Source organism: Cervus canadensis, chromosome 10, assembly GCF_019320065.1.
Source record: "Cervus canadensis isolate Bull #8, Minnesota chromosome 10, ASM1932006v1, whole genome shotgun sequence".
NCBI classification, from domain to species: domain Eukaryota; kingdom Metazoa; phylum Chordata; class Mammalia; order Artiodactyla; family Cervidae; genus Cervus; species Cervus canadensis.
The window spans coordinates 63,892,922-63,916,827 of NC_057395.1; the positions used below are offsets into that span (position 1 = coordinate 63,892,922).

At 43.3% G+C, this 23,906-nt stretch overlaps 2 protein-coding genes across 8 annotated transcripts in view; both read left to right on the forward strand.

The window, feature by feature from the left end:
- The window catches only part of LOC122447930 (60S ribosomal protein L39-like), a 36,055-nt gene extending 29,290 nt beyond the window's left edge, over positions 1-6,765 (forward strand). The window contains exon 2 of the mRNA XM_043478709.1: positions 6,754-6,765. The gene's annotated coding sequence lies outside the window, so the exon portion shown is untranslated. The remainder of the gene's footprint in view (positions 1-6,753) is intronic.
- Positions 1-23,906, forward strand: part of PHF20 (PHD finger protein 20) — a 135,480-nt gene that overhangs the window by 107,552 nt on the left and 4,022 nt on the right. For 6 of the 7 annotated variants that reach the window (XM_043478670.1, XM_043478675.1, XM_043478674.1 and 3 more), the window contains 4 exons: positions 7,017-7,116; positions 9,992-10,187; positions 18,535-18,952; positions 20,742-20,925. In XM_043478670.1, the coding sequence (XP_043334605.1) occupies positions 7,017-7,116; positions 9,992-10,187; positions 18,535-18,952; positions 20,742-20,925 (898 nt within the window). The remainder of the gene's footprint in view (positions 1-7,016; positions 7,117-9,991; positions 10,188-18,534; positions 18,953-20,741; positions 20,926-23,906) is intronic. The other variant, XM_043478673.1, reaches the window with a different exon arrangement.

Sequence of the window (23,906 nt, forward strand, 5' to 3'; positions counted from 1 at the left end):
GCTTCCTAGACTCCACATGGCCTTCCCCCCAGCTCAGCTCAGCCCTGTGACTTTCTTTCTGGCATTGTGGTGGTGATGAGCTCACTTCAGAACACTGTGGGTTTTGCTGTAGAATACTTGGTGTTCATTTGCTGCCAGCTGGCTTTGTGTTATAAAGGGGCAGTTCCTGACTTTATCTGTCATCATGAGCAGTGTACCTTTTCTACTCAGTAATTTCAGCAAAAGGCATAAATTTAAAGGAAGCTAATAGGAACAAATGGGACTTCCTAGGTGGCTCAGTGGTAAAGAATCTGCCTGCCAAGCAGGGGATATGGGTTCAATTTCGGGGTTGGAAAGATGCCCTGGAGAAGGAAATGGGAACCCACTCCAGTATTCTTGTCTGGAAAATCCCATGGACGTGGAGCCTGGCTGGCTGCAGTCCATGGGGTAGCAAAGAGTCAGACACAACTTAATGACTAAAAGCAACCGCAGCAGCAGGAACAAGTACAGTTTAAACCTTTAAAATGTATTCATCTAATTTTAAATATATTCATTGTCTAGGAAAGTTCAAGTCATTTTTTCCCTTAAAATTTTAACTTACATTGATAATTTGCATAGTCATGGAACACATTTAGAATTTGTTCTGTAGAAGATTACTATAGAGAAATAGTTTTCGTTGTTCATTTCATTATTTGGTATCAGTATTGCTCATGTATATTATTATTTTATTTTATTTACCAGTGCTAATTTAAATCACTGGAAGGTTAAAATCCTATTTAATAATCATGAATGTTTGAGAAATCTGGGTACCACATAAAAAATGAACATCAAGAAACTCACTTAAAAAAAAAAAAAAAGAAACTCACTTAATATTTGAATTTATTTTAATTGCTCTAGGGCAGGTTTGGCAAACTTTTTCTTAAAGGACCAGATAATAAATATTTTAGGCTTTGGTCATTTGGTTTCTGTCACAACTACACAGCTCTGCCCCAAGCAGCCAGAAGTAGTACCAAAAAATCAATGAGTATGGTTATGTTCGTATAATACTTAATTTACCAAAATAGGACTTAAGCTGAATTTGGCCTGTGGGCTATAGTCTGTTGACCTTTGCCCTAGAGCAACAAATATATAACATTAGGTGCCAAACCCCAGTGAAAATTGTATAGCATCTTTAATAAGAAGCCCATATAAAAAACTTATTTGCTTTCCCTGGAGGCAGTGTTTGTCATGTTCTTGTGTATCACTCCAGAAACACTCAGTGGCAAAATAAGCAGTAATACATGTGTTCTCTCCATTTTTTCCCTTTCTTTTTGTGATAAAATATACATAAGATAGGACTTCCAAGGTGGCGCTAGTGATAAAGAACCTGCATACCAATGCAGGATACCTGAGAGACGTGGGTTTGATCCCTGGGTTGGGAAGATCCCCTAGAGGAGGACATGGCAACCCACTCCAGTATTCTTGCCTGCAGAATCCCATGGACAGAGGGACCTGGCAAGCTATGGTCATTAGGGTCAAAAAGAGTTGGACATGACTGAAGCAATTTAGCATGGATGCATATACAACATAAAGTTTACTGTCTTTTTAAATTTTTTTAATTGGAATATAATTGCTTTACAATGTTGTATTAGTTTCTGTTGTACAATGATGTGAATCAGCTATATGTATACAAATATCCCCTCCCTCTTAAGCCTCCATCCCATCCACCCTCTTCCCAACCTTCTAGGTCATCACAGCACTGGGCTGAGTTCCTGTGCTACATAGCCAGTTCCCACTAGCTATCTGTTTTACACATGGTATTGTAGATATGGCAATATATCTCTCAGTTCGTCCCCCTCTCTCCTCCCTGTGTCCACAGGTTTGTTCTCTACATCTGCATCTGTGTTCCTGCCTTGCAAATAGGTTCATCAGTACCATTTTTCTAGATTCCATATATATACATTCAGTTCAGTTGCTAAGTCGTGTCCGACTCTTTGCGACCCCATGGACTGCAGCACATTAGGCCTCCCTGTCCATCACCAACTCTTGGAGTTTATCCAAACTCATGTCCATTGAGTTGGTGATGTCATCCAACCATCTCATCCTCCGTTGTCCCCTTTTCCTCCCACCTTCAATCTTTCCCAGCATCAGGGTCTTTTCAAATGAGTCAGTTCTTCGCATCAGGTGGCCAAAGTATTGGAGTTTCAGCTTCAACATCAGTCCTTCCAATGAACACTCAGGACTGAGCTCCTTTAGGATGGATGGTTGGATCTCCTTGCAGTCCAAGGGACTCTCAAAAGTCTTCTCCAAAACCGCATATATGATATTCGTTTTTCTTGGTTTATCCATATCGCTAAATTTACCAGACTAACCATTTTTAAATTTATGTGTCATTAAGTGAACTGGCATTGAATATATCATTTACTTTGGTGTACAACCATCTTTTTAAAAATTTAAACACAATGTTATTTTAATACATAGTATTTTCAATATCTTTTTTTCATTTAATAATATGTAAGTTGAAGACCTTTCCATTTTCAAATCTTGAAAAGCTTCCCCAGCCTTTTTTTATGGCTGCACAATGAACGAATCATCATTTATTTAACCTTTCCCTTACTGATTGACATTTAGATTGTTTCTAATCTTAATAGCAGTGTAATGAATAATTTTATGTAAGTATACCTGTGAGACTGAGTTCTTCTTTTTTTTTTTTTGGCCTTGTTTATCTCACAAGACCTCAAAAAATTGTCAGAAACTCACCTTTATTCCCCCTTGAGCCTACCTAACCAAATCTATAGAACAAGACAAAAGACTTAGTTCGAGCAGGAGCAAGAACACCAGAGTAAGAGTGAAACTGAGTTTTAAAATAGAGTTTCTGGGCAAAAGTTTGTGTGCCTTTGTTATTTTAACAAATACTGTTATTTGTCATAACAACTCTATTAAAACCCTCCTTGGTGTATCAGGGGCTTCCCTGGTAGCTCAGCTGGTAAAGAATCCGCCTGCAATGCAGGAGACCCTGGTTTGATTCCTGGGTCAGGAAGATCCGCTGGAGAAGGGATAGGCTACCCACTCCAGCATTCCTGGGTTTCCCTGGTGGCTCATCTGGTAAAGAACCCACCTGCAATGTGGGAGACCTGGGTTCGATCCCTGGGTTGGGAAGATCCCCTGGGAAAGGGAACAGTTGCCCATTCCAGTATTCTGGCCTGGAGAATTCCATGGACTGTGTAGTCCACGGGGTCGCAAAGAGTTGGACACGACTGAGCGACTTTTCACTCAGTGGTGTACCAAGAACAGCCTTACCAGTGCCCTTGTCACTACAGAGTACTATTAAACTTTTTTTATCCTTTGCTCTTCAGATAAAAACAATCTTCTAGTGTAGCTATTTTGTAATTTAAATAAACTTTTAAAAAGTTTGTGATTTTTAAAAAGTTTGTGTTTTCCATGAGCTACAAAGAAGAAAACAAGGATGACCCAGATTATTTTCACCCATAAATAACCACTGTTATTTTTAAATACACACATACAAATGCATATATAAATGAAAATTATAATCTATAAACGGCTTTTCATGAGACTAACACTTCTATGATGAAAGCAGTAAATGTTTAAAAATTTCAGGGAATACATAAAGGTATGAAGAATTAGTTGATACTTACATATAATCTCAAAATCTAGAAATACCAATGTGTATGCTTATTATTAGGCTGATTTAACTTCACATTAATTTATATTAATACAATTTTCTGTTATTATTCTAATGGTTAATTTGAATATCTTTTTACTTAAGATTTGTTTTTTTCCTTTGAGCTGTCTGTTCATGTTCTTTATCCGTTTATCTGTTAGATGGTTGGTCATTTTCCTGCTGGCTTGTATAGGCTTTTTGTTGATATGTTTTTGTGTCAGCTGTGAGAACAGTTACAAATATTTGTATCTGTTTGGTCATCTGTCTTTTGACTTGTCTTATAGATGCTTTGTTTTTATGAGGTCAAATATATCAAACTTTTTCTTTAATTGCTTTTGGGATTTGAATAGGAGTTGTTTCCCCATTGGAAGTTCATAAAAGTCTACAGAAAATTCAATAAATGAATTTCTCCTGCTTTCTTCTGGTAGTTTTGCAGTTTCATATATTTTTTAAAAACCATGTAAATATTTTATTTGCCTGGGTGAGGGCTCTCACTACCCAGTTGTTCCAACACCATGCCGCATATTGCACAACTACTTTTATTTACTGTATTTCTGTATGTAGTTTGTTTCTTATTCTAGATTCTGTCTTCTTTTCCATTGATCACTCTCTGTATTTGCCTGTACCATTCTATTTTAATTATTATACTTTTTTAATATGTTTAAGATATCTGGTAGGGCTAGTACCCCCTTTTGTTTTTTTAATGAATTTCCTGGCTATTAGAATCAGCTTCTGTATAGTTCCAAAGCTATTAGTTTATTGTTTTATTGGCACTACATTATTTTTATATATTAATCCAAGGAGAACTGCCATCCTTTTGATAATGACTCTTGCTATTAAGGAATAAAGTGCAGCTTATTCATTGACTTAAGTCTCTGTGCCCTTCAAATAATCAAAAATTTTCTTTGTTTAGATCTTGCATGCTTTTATTCTTAGTCTTATATTTATTCTTAGATAGTTTATCTTTTCTGTTATTGTTTCTGTTTATTTCTAAATTTAAACATTTTGGGAATGCCCTGGTGGGCCAGTGGTTCAGACTCAGTGCTCTCAATGACTGAGGGTGGGGCCCTGGGTTCGGTTCTTGGTCTGGGACCAAGATCTTGCAAGCCTCACAACAGAAGTGTTCCCCCCCAGCCCCTGCCTCAAAAATTTTGAAAAACTTTTTTTAAAAATCATTTTTATTTTAATTTTGTGGCTGTACTGCATGGCATGTTGGGTCTTAGTTCCCTGACCAGGGATCAAACCTTGTGCTCCCTGCATTGGATGTGCAGAGTCTTAACCACTGGACTGCCAGATTAAGTCCCCAATTTAAACTTTCAAAAAATGAACAGTGTATATTAGCCCGACCCACGTGAGAAAATTATTTTAAAATTTTCAACTTAGTTGTATTTGATTCAATTTTGGTGTCTCCTAGTTCTTAAAACATGAAGTCATTGGTGAGAGAGACTTTCATTCTTAATTATTTGTCTGTTTTCTGCTACCAGCTGCCTTTGTTGTCTCACACCCTTTTCTTTCCCTCTGAGCCTTAGTTTCCTCATTGGAAATGGAAGAATCTAGATCACATCTGAAGTCTCTCTTCCAGCTCTGCCCCTGTTGATTCTTATATTATCGTCCATAAAAGCCCTTTGATGCTGAGGCCTATCTGATTCCAGATGGCTGAAGACTGTGAGCTTCAGACTTTTCTTTGTGGCCAGGCCGGTGATCCAACCTCAAACCATGTCAGAAGCTCACTATCCCGTTTCCAGAGCTGTCCATGTGGTTGGGTAGTTAACAGTTTAGGGCCTGGTCTGGAACTGCTGGAAGTATCCTGGTGTCTCCCTGGGCGTCCTTTTCCACTCCATTCCTTCCTCTGGACCTGAGCCCTCGGGCTTCCTCTCCTCAGGCCAGCCATAGCTCTTCCAGTGCTGCTCTCACCCTCTGCTCCTTTCTTTTCTCTCTCTGCCTCCTGCCCCTCCTTCCTTTCCTCCTTCCCCAGGGAAGGCAGTGGAGCCTAGGGGTTAAAACAGCAGTCCCCAACCTTTTTGGCATCAGGGACCGGTTTTGTGGAAGACAGTTTTTCCCTGGACCTGGGGTGGGGAATGGTTTTATGATGATTCAAGTGCATTACATTTACTGTGCACTTTATTTCTACTAGTATTACATTAGCCCCACCTCAGGTAATCAGGCATTTGATCCCAGAGGTTAGGGACTCCTGGGTTAAAAGAACTAGTCTTGCAGTTAGTTGGGCTTATGTTTGATTAACAGTGGATCCAACAGTGTTCCTCCACTGTTGCCTCTTCTCAGCTGTGTGACCTTTGGTAAGGTTTAGAGAGAAGAAATGCAGAGTGCTAGCACATGGTTGGGCTTCACTGGTGACTCAGTGGTAAAGAATATGCCTATAATGCAGGAGACCCAGGTTTGATCCCTGGGTTGGGAAGATCCCCTGGAGGAGGGCATGGCAACCCACTCCAGAATTCTTGTCTGGAGAATTCCATAGACAGAGGGGCCTGGCGGGCTACAGTCCATAGGGTCACACAGTCGGACGTGACTTAAGTGACTTAGCACATGCACAGCACATGGTTACTTCAGGAGGCATCGCAGTGAATTAGCCTGCCCTTTTGTAGTAGGAATAGGCTCTTTCTACATAAAAGCTGTGTGCTGAGCTTTACGGTATGACATATGATCCATTGATTCCTCACTGACAGCCCCACATGGTCAATAGGAATAGTATCCTGTTTTGCAAATAGGGAAACTGAAGCCTGGGTTGGAGAAGTGACCTGATCTGCAAGGTCACACAGCTAATGAATGTCTGAGCCAGAATTCAAACTCAGGTTTTTGTCTTTCTTACCTTCCTCTGAGGGCTTAAACAATTTTTCCTCTGTCTTTATAAAGTGATCAGAAAAGTGCAAGCCTCTAGATATGGGAGCGAAAGTAGTCATTTTTCTGAGACCAAGTACTGTGTAATCTAAATTCTCTTTATCTGTGCCGTCTAGTACAGTAGCCTTGAACCTCATATGACTATTGAGCACTTAAGAGGTGGCTGGTGGGGAAAGGAACTGAATTTTTAACTTCGTTTGTTAATGTAACATTAAAAGCTCGGGGGGGCTGCTGTATTGACCGGCGCAGCTGTGCAGGTGGCTGCAGCTCAGCGCCCCTGTGAGTCCCTGGGAGAGCCCTCCCCCCTGTGAGTCCCTGGGAGAGCCCTCCCCCCTGTGAGTCCCTGGGAGAGCCCTCCCCCCTGTGAGTCCCTGGGGAGAGCCTTCCCCCCTGTGAGTCCCTGGGGAGAGCCCTCCCCCGCTCCCGCCTCCCGGTGCCCCTCCCCCACAGCTGGGTCTTGTTTTTGGATGGAGGATTCCTTCTGAGTTTAATTTTTTTATTGCTTCTTTAATTCTAACAGTGTGAAGAGTGCCAGTGCTGGCAGCATGGGGTCTGCATGGGATTACTGGAAGAAAATGTGCCTGAGAAATACACCTGTTATGTTTGCCGAGACCCTCCAGGTAGCGATTTCTGGAGTCAGGGATCTTAACAGTATGTAGCCTTTTCCTTAGCACAGCGGGCGGTGCAGCAGCCTGAAGGTCTGGGGTCTTGAGACTCATTTCTTCAGCGTTGGCTAGACTCGGCCTCCTCGCCCTTGTTGCTAGCCCACCTGGTGGCCAGCTGTCCTGAACTTGGCAGTAAGAAAGAGTGAGTGGAGAGGTTCACTTATCGGAAGACCTGACCTTGAGCTAGAATCTGTGTGTGTGTGTGTGTGTGTGTGGTTAAAAAATCATATAACATGAGCTCAACCCTGTTAACAAATTTGTAAGTGTCTGGTGCAGTGATTGTTTATAAACTGTACGCACAGATCCCTGTAACTTTCTCCTCTGGTGCAACTGACCCTCCGTGTGAACTGCAGGATGCTGTACAGGCTTGCATGTCGTCCCTTCGTATGCTGGGCCACGCTGATCTTTTCTCTGTCATTCCAGTTTTAGCATATGTACTGCCAGAGCGAACACCTTTTCCTTTTCTTGAGAGTTGATGAGGATGTGGGCTCTGACCTTGAATGCTCAGGGCTGTTGGAGGGTTGCAAGTTGGCCTCTGCTCCCTCTGGTGGCATCTGCCTTCCAGTGCATCGTTGCCACCTGGAAGGGAGATGTGCCCTTGAGGGGGACGGGAAAGGTGTTTGCGAAGAGCCTGTCTGTCACCCAAAGGAGTGAGTTCGTTCCTCAGGATCAGTTCGTTTCATTGTTCCATGACTGCAGGGCTGGCCTGTGGCTCTTGAGTGCCGCTTTCCAAAAATCTCAGGAATGGATTATAAATCTGTGCAGTTCTTGTCTTGCTGTCAGTGGGGTGGGGACATTGTCTCCATTCATCAGCTGTGAGGTCTCTCCCCTTGGGTCCAGTCCCATGATCCCCTTACAGCTAGACAATGCTTGAGGGCCTCTGCTTCTGTTACTCCTTTTAGTAACAATGAGATGGCTCTGGTAGGAGCTCCTAGTCCTATATTTTTGCTTATGAGGAAGAAAATGATGCCTGGGGATACAAATGACTTTCCTAATCCCGTGAAGCAAATTGGAATTAGAACTGACTTGTGGGACTAACTCTCTTGATTTTGCTGGTTATATAGGAAGGGCTACCACAGTTCTTTTCTTTTCCAGCAAGTAGGCCCCCCTGGGGCCTGATAAGGTCTACTGTGACACTGTGTCTTCTTGTGCTAGAGTAGTCTATAGGCAGAGAGCAATCTGCCTCTATTTTTCCCTTTACCCCAAGGAAAGAACATGGTCAGAAGAGTAGTCCATGAGTCATAGAATATAACTAATGGGCAGGATCTCAGAGACCTCTTAGTTTATCCTTGACATTTAACAGGCAAGCATCAGGCCCAGAAGGGGCATGATTGGCATAAGATCACTCAGTTAGTGACAGATAGAAGATGAGAACTGGTGTCTTTGACCTTTGTCTTGTCAAACCGGTAATGCTGCTCTGAATCCTGCTGCTCAGGCCACCTCTGACAGCCGCTGAGGCTCCACACAGAGTCCCCAGGGCTCCTTTGTGGCCTTGTTTAAAAATCTCTTCTGTCTACTTTGTCTCTCACTCTTTCTTCCACTTTTTCCTTTTAAGAAATCATATACAGCATCTTCATCAATCCCTAAGCACTTTCTGGACTTTTATAACTAAATTGCCAAGACTGGGGGTAGATTCCTCTAATTGAGCACTCAGTGGCTGTCACATTTACTGTCTGTGTTTGATTCTGCAGTGTCTTTGAGCCAGAAATTTAACCTAACAGAGCTCTTCTTTAAAGGTTACTTAACAGAGTGAAGGTGCATCCCCACCATGTGTCTTAGTAAAGCCAGAAAGAGTCCAAGGACCTTGATAAGGATTGATTATTTTACGGTTTTTAATACCTATTGAGAGGTGAACAGCAGTCTGATTGGAAGCTGTTCCCTGGGCTTTTGCAATCGGAAACTGCCAAGTTGTACGTGGTTGTGTTTTCAGTCCAAGGATCCCTGTAATGAGCAGAACCACTGAGGCTATTCAGTTCATCTGTCATTGTTAACAGGTGGGAAACGGACATCCAGAGAAGGGAGCAGGGGCCTGACTGTTCGTTCAGTTAGGTGGTAGGTGACAGTTGGAGGGGGCTTGGGGCATCTTTCCAGGTGATAAATTCATTCAAGATGGCTTTTGTTAGACACTGGGGATATAACCATGAACAAAACAGTTCCTACTCTGGCTCTTAGTGGGGTTGGGGCCAGAAACAGATGTCAAAATAAGTCATATAAACAAAAACATATTCGGTAGGGATGAATACTTTGATGGGGCAAAAGCCCTCGGATAGGAAATGACTGGGAGGCACCAAAGAGGCTGTCTTACTTTCGGAGGTAACATAGGGCCTGTCTGAGGAGGCAGTGGGGAGCCAGTTCTGCAAAGATCTTGGGAAATAGTGCTCTAGACATGTGGGGGTGGGGTGCTGGAGCAGAGATCCTAAAACCAGAAGGAGCTTGATGTGTTCCAGAAAGGGTAAGGCAAGGAGGGGAGGGAGGAGCCAGGTCCTGCAGGCCTCATTAGACCAGAGTTAGGGCTTTGGGTTTTCTTTTGTTCATAGTAGGAAGTCATTGAAGGTTTTAAGTGTGAGAGGGAATGAGAAATTCCCACTCTGCCTCTGGCCAGTTGCAGAGATCAGGACATTAATAAACCTTTCTCACTACCTTATCCCAGCACCTTATAGAGAGCCCAGCATATAGTAGGTACCAGGTAAATGTATACTGGATGAATGAATGAACACATGTAAACACCAGTCCATCCTTGCAGTAGTTTGTGTGATAACTGTGCGATGATGAAATGGTCTGGGTTTCCTTCAGACCAAGGATTAACTCTCTCTCATTGTCACTGCTGTAGGTCAGAGGCCTGGCTTCAAGTACTGGTATGACAAGGAGTGGTTGAGCAGGGGACACATGCATGGCCTGGCATTTTTAGAAGAGAACTATTCCCACCAGAACGCCAAGAAGATCATGGCCACCCACCAGCTTCTCGGCGACGTACAGAGAGTGATCGAGGTTCTGCACGGCCTGCAGCTCAAGATGAGCATCTTGCAGTAAGTGTGGCACCTGCCGCTCTGGGGCTGAGTCTGAGTTCGCATGGGCAGAGGGCAGGGTGAATGTGAGAACCTGGAAAGCCACAAAACCGGTGATGAAAAGAGTGAGTTTGAGACCTGTATTAAAAATTCTCAGTGACATGATAAGCATTTTTTTTAAATGTAACTCTATTTAGGTTTAATTTACATATAATTAAGCTCACCCATTTTAAATATTCATCTTTTAAAAATTTGTTTTTAATCAGAGGATAATTGCTTTGACACCGTGAATCAGCATTAAGTATACATATGTCCCCTCCCTTTTGAACCTCCCTTCCACCCCCCACCCCATCTCTCTAGGTCATCACAGAACATTTGTTTGTTGAGTTTTGACACATGTATATACCCTTGCAAACACTACTAAATCAAGATATGCAGTGTGTAGTTATAGTTTAGTTGGTTTTTTGTTTTGTTGTACCATTCTGAGTTTTTTGTTTTTTTAGAAATTGTGGTAAGGTACATAATATAGGGGCTTTCCAGTGGTTAAGTGGTAAATAATCTGCCTGCCAGTGCAGGAGGTCCAAGAGAAGTGGGTTCAGTCTCTGGGGTGGGAACATCCCTGGAGAAGGAATACTACAGTATTCTTGCCTGGAAAATTCCACGGACAAAGAAGCCTGATGGGCTATACTCCATGGGGTTGCAAAGAATTGGGCACAACTGACCACACACACACACATAATATGAAGTTTGCCATCTTAACCATTTTTAAGTGTACAGTTCAGCAGTGTTAAGTATATTCAGTCTGTTGCAGCCAGTCTCCAGAATTCTTTGTGTCATGTAAAGCAGACTCTGTACCCAGTAAGCAACTGCTCTCCACTTCCCCTCCCCCAGCCCTTGACAATCACCGATCTACTTCATGTCTTTATGAATTTGACTCTGGGAACCTCATATAAATAGGATTCAACAGTATTTGTCCTTTTGTGACTGGCTTATTTCACTTAGCATAACAGCCTTAAGACTTGTCTATGTTGTAGCCTACATCAGAATTTCCTTCCTTTTTAAGGCTAAATAATATTCCATTATTTGTAATACCATATTTTGTTTATCCATTCATCCTAATATTCTTTTCTCTTTTTTTCTGGCCTTGCTGTGCAGTTGTGGGATCTCTATTCCCTGACCAGGGATTGAACCTGGGCCCCAACAGTGAAAGCCCAGAATTCTAACCATTAGGCTACTGGGGAACTCCCATCCTAAACATTCTTGATTGGTAAACAAAGTAAAATTGAAAGCTGCTGGAAGAGACATTGTTGGTAGGCCTGCTCTCTAGCATAATGGTTGCTCAGTAAATATATCTCTTGATAGTTTGCTCAGATGAAGAAGTTTTATGCCCTTTGGAGCTGGACTTCTGGTTTTTAATGGCTAGAATTTGGAGTGAAATTGAGTGTGAATTTCCTTCTGTGGTTAGATTCTATGTGTCAGATGACCCAAGTTCACGTAAGCTCTGAGAAAGAAATGTAACTCATATTGGGGTCTATTGGCTTTTATAATGTGCTTCCACTTTACCAAATAGGGCAGTTGGGCCTTGAGTGGGACAGCCCCTTTCCTTGGTTTCCAGGACTACAATTCAGGTCCCAGCTCCCGTTAGGTCCTTGTCCTTATCTCTCTTAACTGCCTCTCCTCAGTGGGTCTGTGAATTTTCCTTTGGTGGTAGGGATATGGCAGGGATAGAATCCTTAAGTTCTCCCATGAGCCTGCCTATAGAGCGCCATTTTAATGAAGTCATCAACAGTGCAAACTCTATACCACACATGCGTTAGACCCCATGGGCCAGTGCCTGACAAGGTTTCTTTGGTGCTCATTAGTCCTGGAGCCCTCCTATGTTAGGTAAAGTAGAATGTCAGAGCCTGGAGATGACAGAATGAGGGTCTGCCTTCTCCTGCATTCTAGTGCACGGAGACTTGGCTTCCAGCACTGGCGTGGCAAGAAGTGGTTGAGCAGAGCACATTCAGCAAGGGTCTGTGTTGATCTGGGTAAGAGCCAAGCTGCTATAAGAAAGACCGAAAACATAAAGAGCAAAACATAATGGAATTTTCTTTCTCACATAAAGCAGAGATAGGCAGGAGCCCAGGCCAGGTAGGTGGCCTTTTGCCATGGTGCTAGCTATGGACTTGGGGACTTGGGTTCCTTCTGTCTTATTGCTCTGGCATCCCACTGGGTTTAATCTCACCTATCTCATCCAAGCAGTCAAACCTGTACCTCAGTTCTGCTCTAACCCCCAGGAGGGGGAACAGGTGGTTTCATGGACACACCTAACTGCAAGAGGCCAGCCAGGTGGCTGTGTTCCCTGCACAGACCCAGGAGTGAGGGTGGAGGTGGGTAGAAGAGAAGGAAAGGATAGTTACCGGGGGAAGTTAGCCATTACTGTAACAGCCCCTGTTTAGGATGTTGTAGACTGGGTGTTCCCTTACGTTTTATAAAATCAGAAGACTTCATGTAAGCCAGATGAATTTCTTCTTAATGAGAAGCCAGAAATTGGCTGAGACAGATGGAAGGTGCCCAGAAACCTCAGATCCTAATTGTACATGTTGCTGCGTTTCTTTTCATTTGAGGGTTCAATTAGATGTTTTTCTTTCTGCTCACGGAAATATAAGTGCTCCAGCTGTGTCCCATATTCCAGAACTTTGTTCCTTTCGAATTCCCGTTGAGATCCTTCATCTTTGTAGCAGTGACTTTGTACTGGAATTAAAACCTGACTTCTCCAAGCAGGTCAGGAGAGAGCATCAGGAGATCTTGTTAGTCATTATAGGTGGAAGAGATCATGGGAGATGGGCAGGTGGTCCCTGTCTCTGCACACCTGGATAGTCTCTGCTATCACAGGCTCACAGTCTTCATTCTCAGAAAGTTTGTTCCTAAGCAACCTAGTGGATTCATTTTCAGAGGCAAACAGTAAAACCGGGTGTAACTTCAGAGCATCTGTTGTCATTTAAAAAGTAACAGGCATGAATGTGCATACCTTCTTCATGATCGACAGGGCTTACTGAGAAAGGCCAGGGTTATCAGTAGCTGGGGCTTCAGATCTTAGCCGGGAGGGTGAAAATAGGAGGGAGGAGGCAAAGATTTTTGCAATTTTCATGCAAGAACAGGTTCATACTGTGGCTTATGTGCTCCAGGTGAACAGATTTCAGACTACAGTAGACCTGAAAGTTAACAATGACTCCCATTTCCTCTGTTGCAGTTATGATTTCAGAGGCATGTCTGGGGTCCTGGTACAGACTGCAATACCCTATTGGAGGTGGCCAGGGACCCAGACTGCCTCGATGCTGGTCGTCTCCTCTCCTCCTTCAGTGGATGGGAGTGGTACTGGGGATTGCTGGAGTGGGAGAGCTGAGTGAGCGTAGTTATAGCCCCTCATGAGCAGAATTTTAGGTTCTGTAAGCTCATTCCATGCTGTCGTAGTTATGACATATTCCATTTCTATAGGAAGGCTTCAGGAAGGCATGTGTGTGTGCGTGTTGGTGGTGGTGAGGGGACCTCTATGTGGGAGTTGCTGGAGAGTTCCTGCTGATGCGGTTTCAGTGATTCTCAGTTCAGACTGGTGAAGATAATGTATATAGTTATATCATGGCATAATTCTTTATATGCGTGGAATTGTACCAAGCATTACAAGATATTTAGGATTCATGAATTCAATGAACTGAGTACCAGAAGTCCATTTGTGCCAATCAGTAGTCATTGTGACAATTGGCAGGATCCCCACGCGTTTCTACACATCTGTGAACCAAACATGAGTAGCTCCTGTCTGTCTTCTCACCTGTTGCCTTACTTGGGGAGCCCGGTTTTTCTTCCTGTATCCTTTTTTCCTTTCCTTTCTTTCTTCATTTCATATAACGATTAAAGGTTATAATGGAAGCTCTGGGTGGTGAACAAAATGTTAAATGGTGAAGTTTATCCAGAGTAGTGGCATTTAAACTTCAAAAAACATACATCCCACAGTAAGAAATACTTTTTTTTTTCATTTATTTTTATTAGTTGGAGGCGAATTACTTTACAAGATTGTAGTGGTTTTTGTCATACATTGACATGAATCAGCCATGGATTTACATGTATTCCCCATCCCGATCCCCACTCCCACCTCCCTCTCCACCCGATTCCTCTGGGTCTTCCCAGTGCACCAGGCCCGAGCACTTGTCTCATGCATCCAGCTTGGGCTGGTGATCTGTTTCACCTTAGATAATATACATGTTTCTATGCTGTTCTCTCAAAACATCCCACCCTCGCCTTCTCCCACAGAGTCCAAAAGTCTGTTTTGTACATCTGTGTCTCTTTTTCTGTTTTGCATATAGGGTTATCGTTACCATCTTTCTAAATTCCATATATATGCGTTAGTATACTGTATTGGTCTTGATCTTTCTGGCTTACTTCACTCTGTATAATGGGCTCCAGTTTCATCCATCTCATTAGAACTGATTCAAATGAATTCTTTTTAATGGCTAAGTAATATTCCATGGTGTATATGTACCACAGCTTCCTTATCAATTCGTCTGCTGATGGGCATCTAGGTTGCTTCCATGTCCTGGCTATTATAAACAGTGTTGTGATGAACATTGGGGTGCAGATCTGGTTTCCTCAGTGTGTATGCCCAGAAGTGGGATTGCTGGGTCATATGGCAGTTCTAATTCCAGTTTTTTAAGAAATCTCCACACTTCTCCATAGCGGCTATACTAGTTTGCATTCCCACCAACAGTGTAAGAGGGTTCCCTTTTCTCCACACCCTCTCCAGCATTTATTGCTTGTAGACTTTTGGATAGCAGCCATCCTGACTGGCGTGTAATGGTACCTCATTGTGGTTTTGATTTGCATTTCTCTAATAATGAGTGATGTTGAGCATCTTTCCATGTGTTTGTTAGCCATCTGTATGTCTTCTTTGGAGAAATGTCTGTTTAGATCTTTGGCCCATTTTTTGATTGGGTCATTTATTTTTCTGGAATTGAGCTGCAGGAGTTGCTTGTATATTTTTGAGATTAATCCTTTGTCTGTTTCTTCATTTGCTATTATTTTCTCCCAATCTGAGGGCTGTCTTTTCACCTTGCTTATAGTTTCCTTTGTTGTGCAAAAGCTTTTAAGTTTCATTAGGTCCCATTTGTTTATTTTTGCTTTTATTTCCAATATTCTGGGAGGTGGGTCATAGAGGATCTTGCTGTGATTTATGTCAGAGAGTGTTTTGCCTATATTCTCCTCTAGGAGTTTTATAGTTTCTAGTCTTACATTTAGATCTTTAATCCATTTTGAGTTTATTTTTGCGTATGGTGTTAGAAAGTGTTCTAGTTTCATTCTTTTATAAGTGGTTGACCAGTTTTCCCAGCACCACTTGTTAAAGAGGTTGTCTTTTTTCCATTGTATATCCTTGCCTCCTTTGTCAAAGATAAGGTGTCCATAGGTTCGTGGATTTATCTCTGGGCTTTCTATTCTGTTCCATTGATCTATATTTCTGTCTTTGTGCCAGTACCATACTGTCTTGATGACTGTGGCTTTGTAGTAGAGTCTGAAGTCAGGCAGGTTGATTCCTCCAGTTCCATTCTTCTTTCTCAAGATTACTTTGGCTATTCGAGGTTTTTTGTATTTCCATACAAATTGTGAAATTATTTGTTCTAGTTCTGTGAAAAATACCGTTGGTAGCTTGATAGGGGTTGCATTGAATCTATAGATTGCTTTGGGTAGTATAGCCATTTTGACAATATTGATTCTTCCAATCCATGAACACGGTATATTTCTCCATCTGTTTGTGTCCTCTTTGATTTCTTTCATCAGTGTTTTATAGTTTTCTATGTATAGGTCTTTTGTTTCTTTAGGTAGATATACTGCTAAGTATTTTATTCTTTTTGTTGCAATGGTGAATGGTATTGTTTCCTTAATTTCTCTTTCTGTTTTCTCATTGTTAATGTATAGGAATGCAAGGGATTTCTGTGTGTTAATTTTATATCCTGCAACTTTACTATATTCATTGATTAGCTCTAGTAATTTTCTGGTAGAGTCTTTAGGGTTTTCTATGTAGAGGATCATGTCATCTGCGAACAGCGAGAGTTTCACTTCTTCTTTTCCTATCTGGATTCCTTTTACTTCTTTTTCTGCTCTGATTGCTGTGGCCAAAACTTCCAACACTATGTTGAATAGTAGTGGTGAGAATGGGCACCCTTGTCTTGTTCCTGATTTCAGGGGAAATGCTTTCAATTTTTCACCATTGAGGGTGATGCTTGCTGTGGGTTTGTCATATATAGCTTTTATTATGTTGAGGTATGTTCCTTCTATTCCTGCTTTCTGGAGAGTTTTTATCATAAATGGATGTTGAATTTTGTCAAAGGCTTTCTCTGCATCTATTGAGATAATCATATGGTTTTTATCTTTCAATTTGTTAATGTGATATATTACATTGATTGATTTGCGGATATTAAAGAATCCTTGCATTCCTGGGATAAAGCCCACTTGGTCATGATGTATGATTTTTTTAATATGTTGTTGGATTCTGTTTGCTAGAATTTTGTTAAGGATTTTTGCATCTGTGTTCATCAGTGATATTGGCCTGTAATTTTCTTTTTTTGTGGCATCTTTGTCTGGTTTTGGAATTAGGGTGATGGTGGCCTCATAGAATGAGTTTGGAAGTTTACCTTCTTCTTCAATTTTCTGGAAGAGTTTGAGTAAGATAGGTGTTATCTCTTCTCTAAATTTTTGGTAGAATTCAGCTGTGAAGCCATCTGGTCCTGGGCTTTTGTTTGCTGGAAGATTTTTGATTACAGTTTCGATTTCCTTGCTTGTGATGGGTCTGTTAAGATCTTCTATTTCTTTCTGGTTCAGTTTTGGAAAGTTACACTTTTCTAAGAATTTGTCCAAAGAAATACATTTTTAATCACATGTACAAAGCATACTAAAATTTCACAAAACACCTCTTCTTAGAATGGTGCAGTCTAGTATTTTCTGTTCTATTTTTTTCTTTTATACAAGTGGTTATGAGTTGGTAAATTAAAAGACCTCTTGTGTCAGATTTCAGACAGTGAATGATTATAGTCATACACAGAGTTTTATGTACATATATACACATAGGCAGAGATTCTCAGAGGTGTCTGCTGGCCAGAAAGGGATCAGAGTCCTTCTTTAATAACAAATTATCCTCTTTGGAATGGGGAGAACAGAAGATTTTTGAAGAATGTTGAAAAACCTTGCTATTGGGACTTCCCCTGGTGGTCCAGTGGCTAGAACTATGTGTTCCCTGTGCAGGGGGCCTGGTTTTGATTCCTGGACAGGGAACTAGATCCCACATGCCATGACTAAGAGTTCTCATGCCACAACTAAATGTCCTGCATGCTGCAACTAAAACCTGACATAGTCAAATAAAAATTTTTTTTTATTAAGGGGGCTTCTCTGGTGGTCCAGTAGTTAAGAACCCACCTTGCAATGCAGGGGATTTGGGTTGATCCCTAGCCAGGGAACTAAGATCCCACATACCGCACAGCAACTAAGCCCATGCTCCACAACTAAAGAGATTGTGTGCCGCTACAGGAGATCCCAAGTGCCGCAACTAAAACCTGACATAGCCAAACCAGTAAATAAATATTAAAAACAAAACACTTTGTATTAATGGCTTATGCCTTGATGACTTTTGGTTACCACCTCCCTCCTGGGTCATCAGTGAAGGTGTTAGTTGCTCAGTTGTGTCCCGATTCTTTGCGACTGCATGGACTATAGCCCACCAGGCTCCTCTGTCCATGGAATTCTCTAGGCAAGAATACTGGAGTGGGTTGCCATTTCCTTTTCCAGGGGATCTTCCTGACTTAGGACTTGAACCAGTTCTCCCTCATTGCAGGCAGATTCTTCACTGTCTGAGCCACCAGGGAAGCATTCATTGGGTTTTGTATAATTGAATGCCATGGCATGGCAGCATTATCATGGCTGTCTATTCCTAAGTTAAGTTTATTTTTAGTAAGTCACATTTGAAGAGCTCTTTACTGCCAACAAAATACTGGACTTCTGTTCAAATTAATTCACTTAAACTCAGTAGTTGCTGGCAGACAAAGGGTTAGCCAGTTTTGCAGAGGAGGAAATGGGAACGAGGCTGGCTGAATGACTCGACTCAGCTGCACTGTGATCAGCGGCTGAGCTGAAATGCAGCCAGGTCCTCTGACTCCCAGTCCAGTCCTGCTCACTGTGAGTGATACAGCAGGAGCTTGCCTGAAAGTGGTCTCCTCGGAGGCTATGAATCTACAGTACCTCTTGGTGGCTTGCTCCACTTGGCCCAGGTGGGAGGTCTTCCCCCTAGTGTAGGAAGCCCCTGCGGTAGTCCCAGGGGTTAGGGTTAGAAGGGTTAGAGCCCTTTCAGTATTTTCCCTCCCAACAGAAGCCGGGGGCATCCTGACCTGCAGCTGTGGTGCCAGCCTTGGAAGCAGCATATGGCGGAGGGGCGGTCTCATTCCAAACACATCCGTGTCACTGAAGCCAAGAGCAAGGAGGAAGCCCCAAGCTATAGAACTTTGAACGGGGCAGTGGAGAAACCCCTGCCCCTGCCCCCCTCCGTGGAGGAGTCCTATATCACCAGCGAGCACTGCTACCAGAAGCCCCGCACCTACTACCCGGCTGTGGAACAGAAGCTAGTGGTGGAGACCCGGCGCTCTGCCCTCGACGACGCTGTCAGCCCCCGCCACGAGAACGGTGATGATTCCCTGTCTCCGCGCCTGGGCTGGCCTCTAGACCAAGACAGGAACAGAGGGGACAGTGACCCCAAACCCAGTTCCCCAAAGGTACTGGCCCGCTTGTTCTTGTTTGAGAGCTTGTACCTTCTCCTCCCAGGGCTAAATGTTCAGTGGAAGATGTTTATGATAGAGTTGTGTTTATTCTTTTTTTTTGTGTGTGTTTATTCTAAAATTGCATATAAATCCGTTTATCATATTTTTTTTTTTTTTTTTTTTTTTGTCTTTTAAAATGAGTACAAATAAAAAAAAGCCCACTTAAACCCCAAATATCGTTGGTTCTAGGAAATGTCGGCAAAATGGCAGAGTCAGTGGTGGTGGGGGTGGAGAGGTCGGAGGCAGCCAGAAGAAAAGGGTAATTGATTGGAACTTGACAAATGAAAATAAGTTAGGAAAATGAGGTTTTTTTCCTTCAGTGCAATTTATCTTTGCATCTGGGTGCTAATCCTTAGCAAGAGCAAAGAATGAATCAAGTGTTTTGTCAGGAGTAAGTTTTTCGGTACCATTCTATGACAACTTTACTTTTAACTTTGCAGCCCTGGTGTAAGAACAGTCCATTTTGTCCAAATGTTTGCTGGTTTTATCAGTTTTCCCAAGAGCTACTCACAGGTTCTTTTTACTCAAGTCTTCTCTTCTGGAGCCCTGTGTGTTCTCTTGCCAGTGTTCCCTAGTCTCATTCTTCCCATCCTCAGTTGTCAGTGAGGGTTTGGGTGATGAGAGCTTCCCCACCCTTGTCATACTTACTGTCACAGACTTCACTGTGTGGGGTGATATCACCACCCTAAGCCCATCGCTGCCTCTCGCCGAGGGGGAGTAGCCTAGATTAGAAGCCCCTTAGCGGTGGGCATTATACCTTGTTCAGCCTGTGTCCTTGCCAGGGTCTAAGCAGGACTGGGTAAGGCTGGTGAGGACACAGTCTTTGGAGGCAGATCCAGTTTCAAGTCTGGACTCTGCCACTTGCTCTGTGACTCTGAGCAGGTCCCTTCACCTCCTCAGAGGTGTTTCTTCACCCCCCTGCCAAGTGAAGCTGTTGATGGTGACCTCTCAGTTTACTGCGCAGCACACCTTGAAAAGCTCTTAGCACGTGGCTCCGCACACAGTCACTCCTCCATAGATGTCAACTAGAACCTATTTCATTTCCAATCAATGAATGAAGGGTTGCAGTCACAAACCCCAGAAAAGGTCTGTGGTCGTGCAAATTATGCAAATTGCCTAGAGGCACCTGAAACATGATGAAAAAAATCAAGAAGTCCTGGGCCTAAACAAGGCAGCTAGAGTTAAAAATCTCTTTCATGACTGGCAGATTGACCACAGGCCAGCACTGTGTCTTATTCACATTATCCTATTTGATCCTCATGAACTTTGAAAGTAGGTTTTACTACTACTTCTTTCCCATGAGGGAACAGAGGCCCAGGGAAGTGAAGTAACTCATCCAGGTGCATGCATTCAGCAAGACATGGAACTAGGACTTAAAATTAGTTTGTCTACATACGAACACTCACATACTGACACTCGTCCACACTTGCCCTGCTCTACTCTGATCCCAGGTTTCGGGAAGTGGTTCTGTGAGGCCTGCTTCAGGCCTTAGGCATTGGGGCATTCATTGGGAAGCAGCTTGGGAGCCTCCGAGCCAGAGGGTCTGCGCGGCCCTGAGGTGGTTGTTATTGGTACAGCAGGCCCACTTCTGCCCGGTGCCTGAAAGAGAAGGAGGGAGGCAGGGAGGTAGCAATTTGGACTATTCGAACTGCAACTGGGTTCTCAAATGGCTGCCAACACTGGCTGGTTGGAAAAGGGCTGGGAGCTGCTCCGTCCGGTAACTCTGATGTTCTTGCACCCCCAGGTGAGGGACTGTGTCTCCAAAAAGGTCCTGCCTGAGGCAGCCCCCACCCGGAAGCTGCTGGACAGAGGGGGAGAAGGGGTGCTGAGCTCCCAGCACCAGTGGCAGTTTAACCTGCTGACGCACGTGGAATCCCTTCAGGACGAAGTCACGCACAGGATGGACTCCATCGAGAAGGAGCTGGATGGTAGGGCTCCCTCCTGGGTTCCCCGTCCTTGGCAGGCTCTGTGGGCCAGTAGGAGGAGCTGCTTTCTGAACCCTCTGATTTGGCTCTCTAGGGATAGCTGTGATCTTGCCTCTTTTTCTGTCAGTCCCCTCATCTCCATTCTCCCCTCAAGATGGCCAAGTTTGACTTTCAGTATCGACTGGGCACTTCTAAGAGCTGTGTGATGTTAGGGGTCCTGCCTCACTTTCCCAGTCCCTTCTGCCCAGGAAAGAGTGCAGAGGAGCAGCTGGACTCTGCTGGTGGGCAGTGTGTGTTCTGAGCCGATCTTTGCTGACCGAGTTCTGTGGGGAACTGATACTTGGATGCTTTGAGCTTTTAGGATGTCTGAGGATTAATCTGAAAACCCCTTTTATTTCAGCCTTTCCTAAAATCTAAAATGAAGACTTCTCCTCTTTATCAGCAGATATTTTAGAACTTGACTGAGTCATTTATGTTGCCCCCAGATATGTCTCCCAGATTTTAAGTTATCAGATGGGCTTGGAAGACTGAAATGTTGATTCCCCAGGGTGTTGTCAGTTTGGTTTTTGAAGACAGACTTCCTTATTTCTTGTTCTCTTATTTCCTAAGTATTATTACTATTTTTTCATCCTTAGAAAGAAGCCTGATTAAGGTATAAATGTTTCGTTTGAGGACTCTGAGGATAGCTAGGCTATTATTACTATAATTGGGGATGAAATAACTCAGAAGAAAAATCCCATGTGTTATGTAAGCAAAGGTCACAGGGTGTGGGTGAGGTCGGGCTAGAGGACGACAGCTCTCGAGAGGGGAAGCGAGAACAGGAAGGCTTCCTGGAGCTCCAGGGACTAAAGTGGAGCCTTTGGAGAGAGCTGTGTTTCTTGCTACAGGAGGGGTGACTGAGGCAGGATGGTAAGAGGTGGCTGACTGGGAAAGGAATGGCCCTGTTGGAGGACAAAGACTAATGTGCCCTCACGCTTCCTGGCCTGCTCCAGAGGCAAACCTGCTGAACTGGGGATGGCAGGCCAGTCCAGGGTCCATTGTGAGGGTGTTGCTGAAAGCTAGAGTGTTTTTGTCTCTCTTCACTCCTAAAAGGTTTCCTTGAGCTCCTTAGAACTATAACAGATGCCAAGTCTATGGAAAACCTTGCTAGTAGAAAGCTGAAAGGGGATCCAATGATGGACTGAAAATTGTGGAATTGACTCTGGGTCCCTGAGAAGAGCTCAGGCACCGTAGAAAAAAGGCGAAGGTTCTGTTGTTGCCAAAGAATCCTGTCCCTAGGGGAGAGGTCAGAGCCTACCTACTTAATCACCGATGTACCCCTTCCGCCCAGCGTGGGCTGCTCCAGCCCTGAGCTCACTGAGTGGACAGTGTGGCCAGGCCAGGATGAGAAGCCTAAACTCCCTTCTCTGGGCTTTCAGAGGGCTCTTTATGTGTCTTACTCATTTGGAGCCATATATTCTGTCTGTATTCTTATATTCCAGGCCCTGAGAGGTACTGGAATTAAGAAAATCAATTTTAAGTTTAAAGACTTTATTCACGTAAACAGACTTTGTATTGTATTTAATTAAGATTCTTCAAAATCCCATTTTATTTCTACTATCTTCATTTCATCTAAATACCTCAAGATAAACTGAGCTTTTATAGGAATTTGTATATAATATTCCTTTTAAAAAATCTAATAAGCTGTTATATTGACTGGTTATACTTTAACAAGTGTTATTGTTTGAGTATTTAACCATTACTTAATAACTTATGTAGTTGTGTGAACAGTCTTATAAAACTAAAAGATAAAGATATTTAATGACCATGAAAACACTGAATATTTTAGGATTTTATATATATATATATATATTTTAATGTTATCTTATCTAGATGGTCTCTATCTAGATGGTCTCGGGGAATGTATTTGAAATGAAACTTTATTCTTATAACCTTCTGCCTTGTTTGCAGTCATTATACCATTGAGCTTCCTTAAAAGAAAAACTTGGGGTTATGGTCCAGCACCTGGTGTGGAGAGAAGGCCGGCTGGCTGGATGCTGGGGTCCAGAGGAGGTGCTGTTGGCTCCCGCAGTTGTGTGTCTGGTCTTCATTTCTGCAGATCTAGAGAGAAGACTTCCCCCTTAGCGGCTCCAAACACTACTCCTAACCAAGTTCATAGACTATGAGTGGCCTAGACCATGGGTCCCCAACCTCTGGGCCTCAGACTGGTGGTACCTCCTGTCAGATCAGGGCAGCATTAGATTTGAAATAGTGTGCAATAAGTGTAATGTGCTTGAATCATCCTGAAATCTGCCCCCCTCACCACCCCTGTCCATGGAAAAATTGTGTTCCACCAAGCTGGTCCCTGGTGCCAAAAGTTTGGGGACCTCTGGGCTACACTCTTTTAGTCTGCACACTGATTGGTTCTTTCTCCCTGTGTATGCCTACTGGGTCACCAAGGTGTTGGGGGACATCTTAGGTGAGCCTGAACCAGATCTGAGGTAGTTCCAGTGGCTTTAGCAGGGGCCTCTCAGCAATTGTGAGCTTCCCAGGTGGTTCGGTGGTAAAGAACCTGCTTGCCAATATAGGAAGACATAAAAGACACAGGTTCTATCCCTGGGTTGGAAAGATTCCCCTGGAAGAGGGCACGGCAACCCATTCCAATATTCTTGCCTGGAAAATTCCCTGGACAGAGAAGCCTGGTGGACTACAGTCCATGGGGTTTCAAGGAGTCAGATATAACACAAACTGAGTGCACACACACATGCTTAGCAATTGCGATGGCTTCTTTTGTTGCAGAGCATGGGTTCTAGGGTGCTGGGGTTTCAGTAGCTGCAGCACACGGGCTTGGTGTTCTGGCTCACAAGCTCTAGAACGCAGAGTCAGTAGTTGTGGCACCCAGCCTTAGTTGCCCTGTGGCATGTGGGATTTTCCTGCACCAGAGATGGAACTGGTATCCCCTGCATTGCATGGTGAATTCTCAATCGCTGGACCACCAGGGCAGC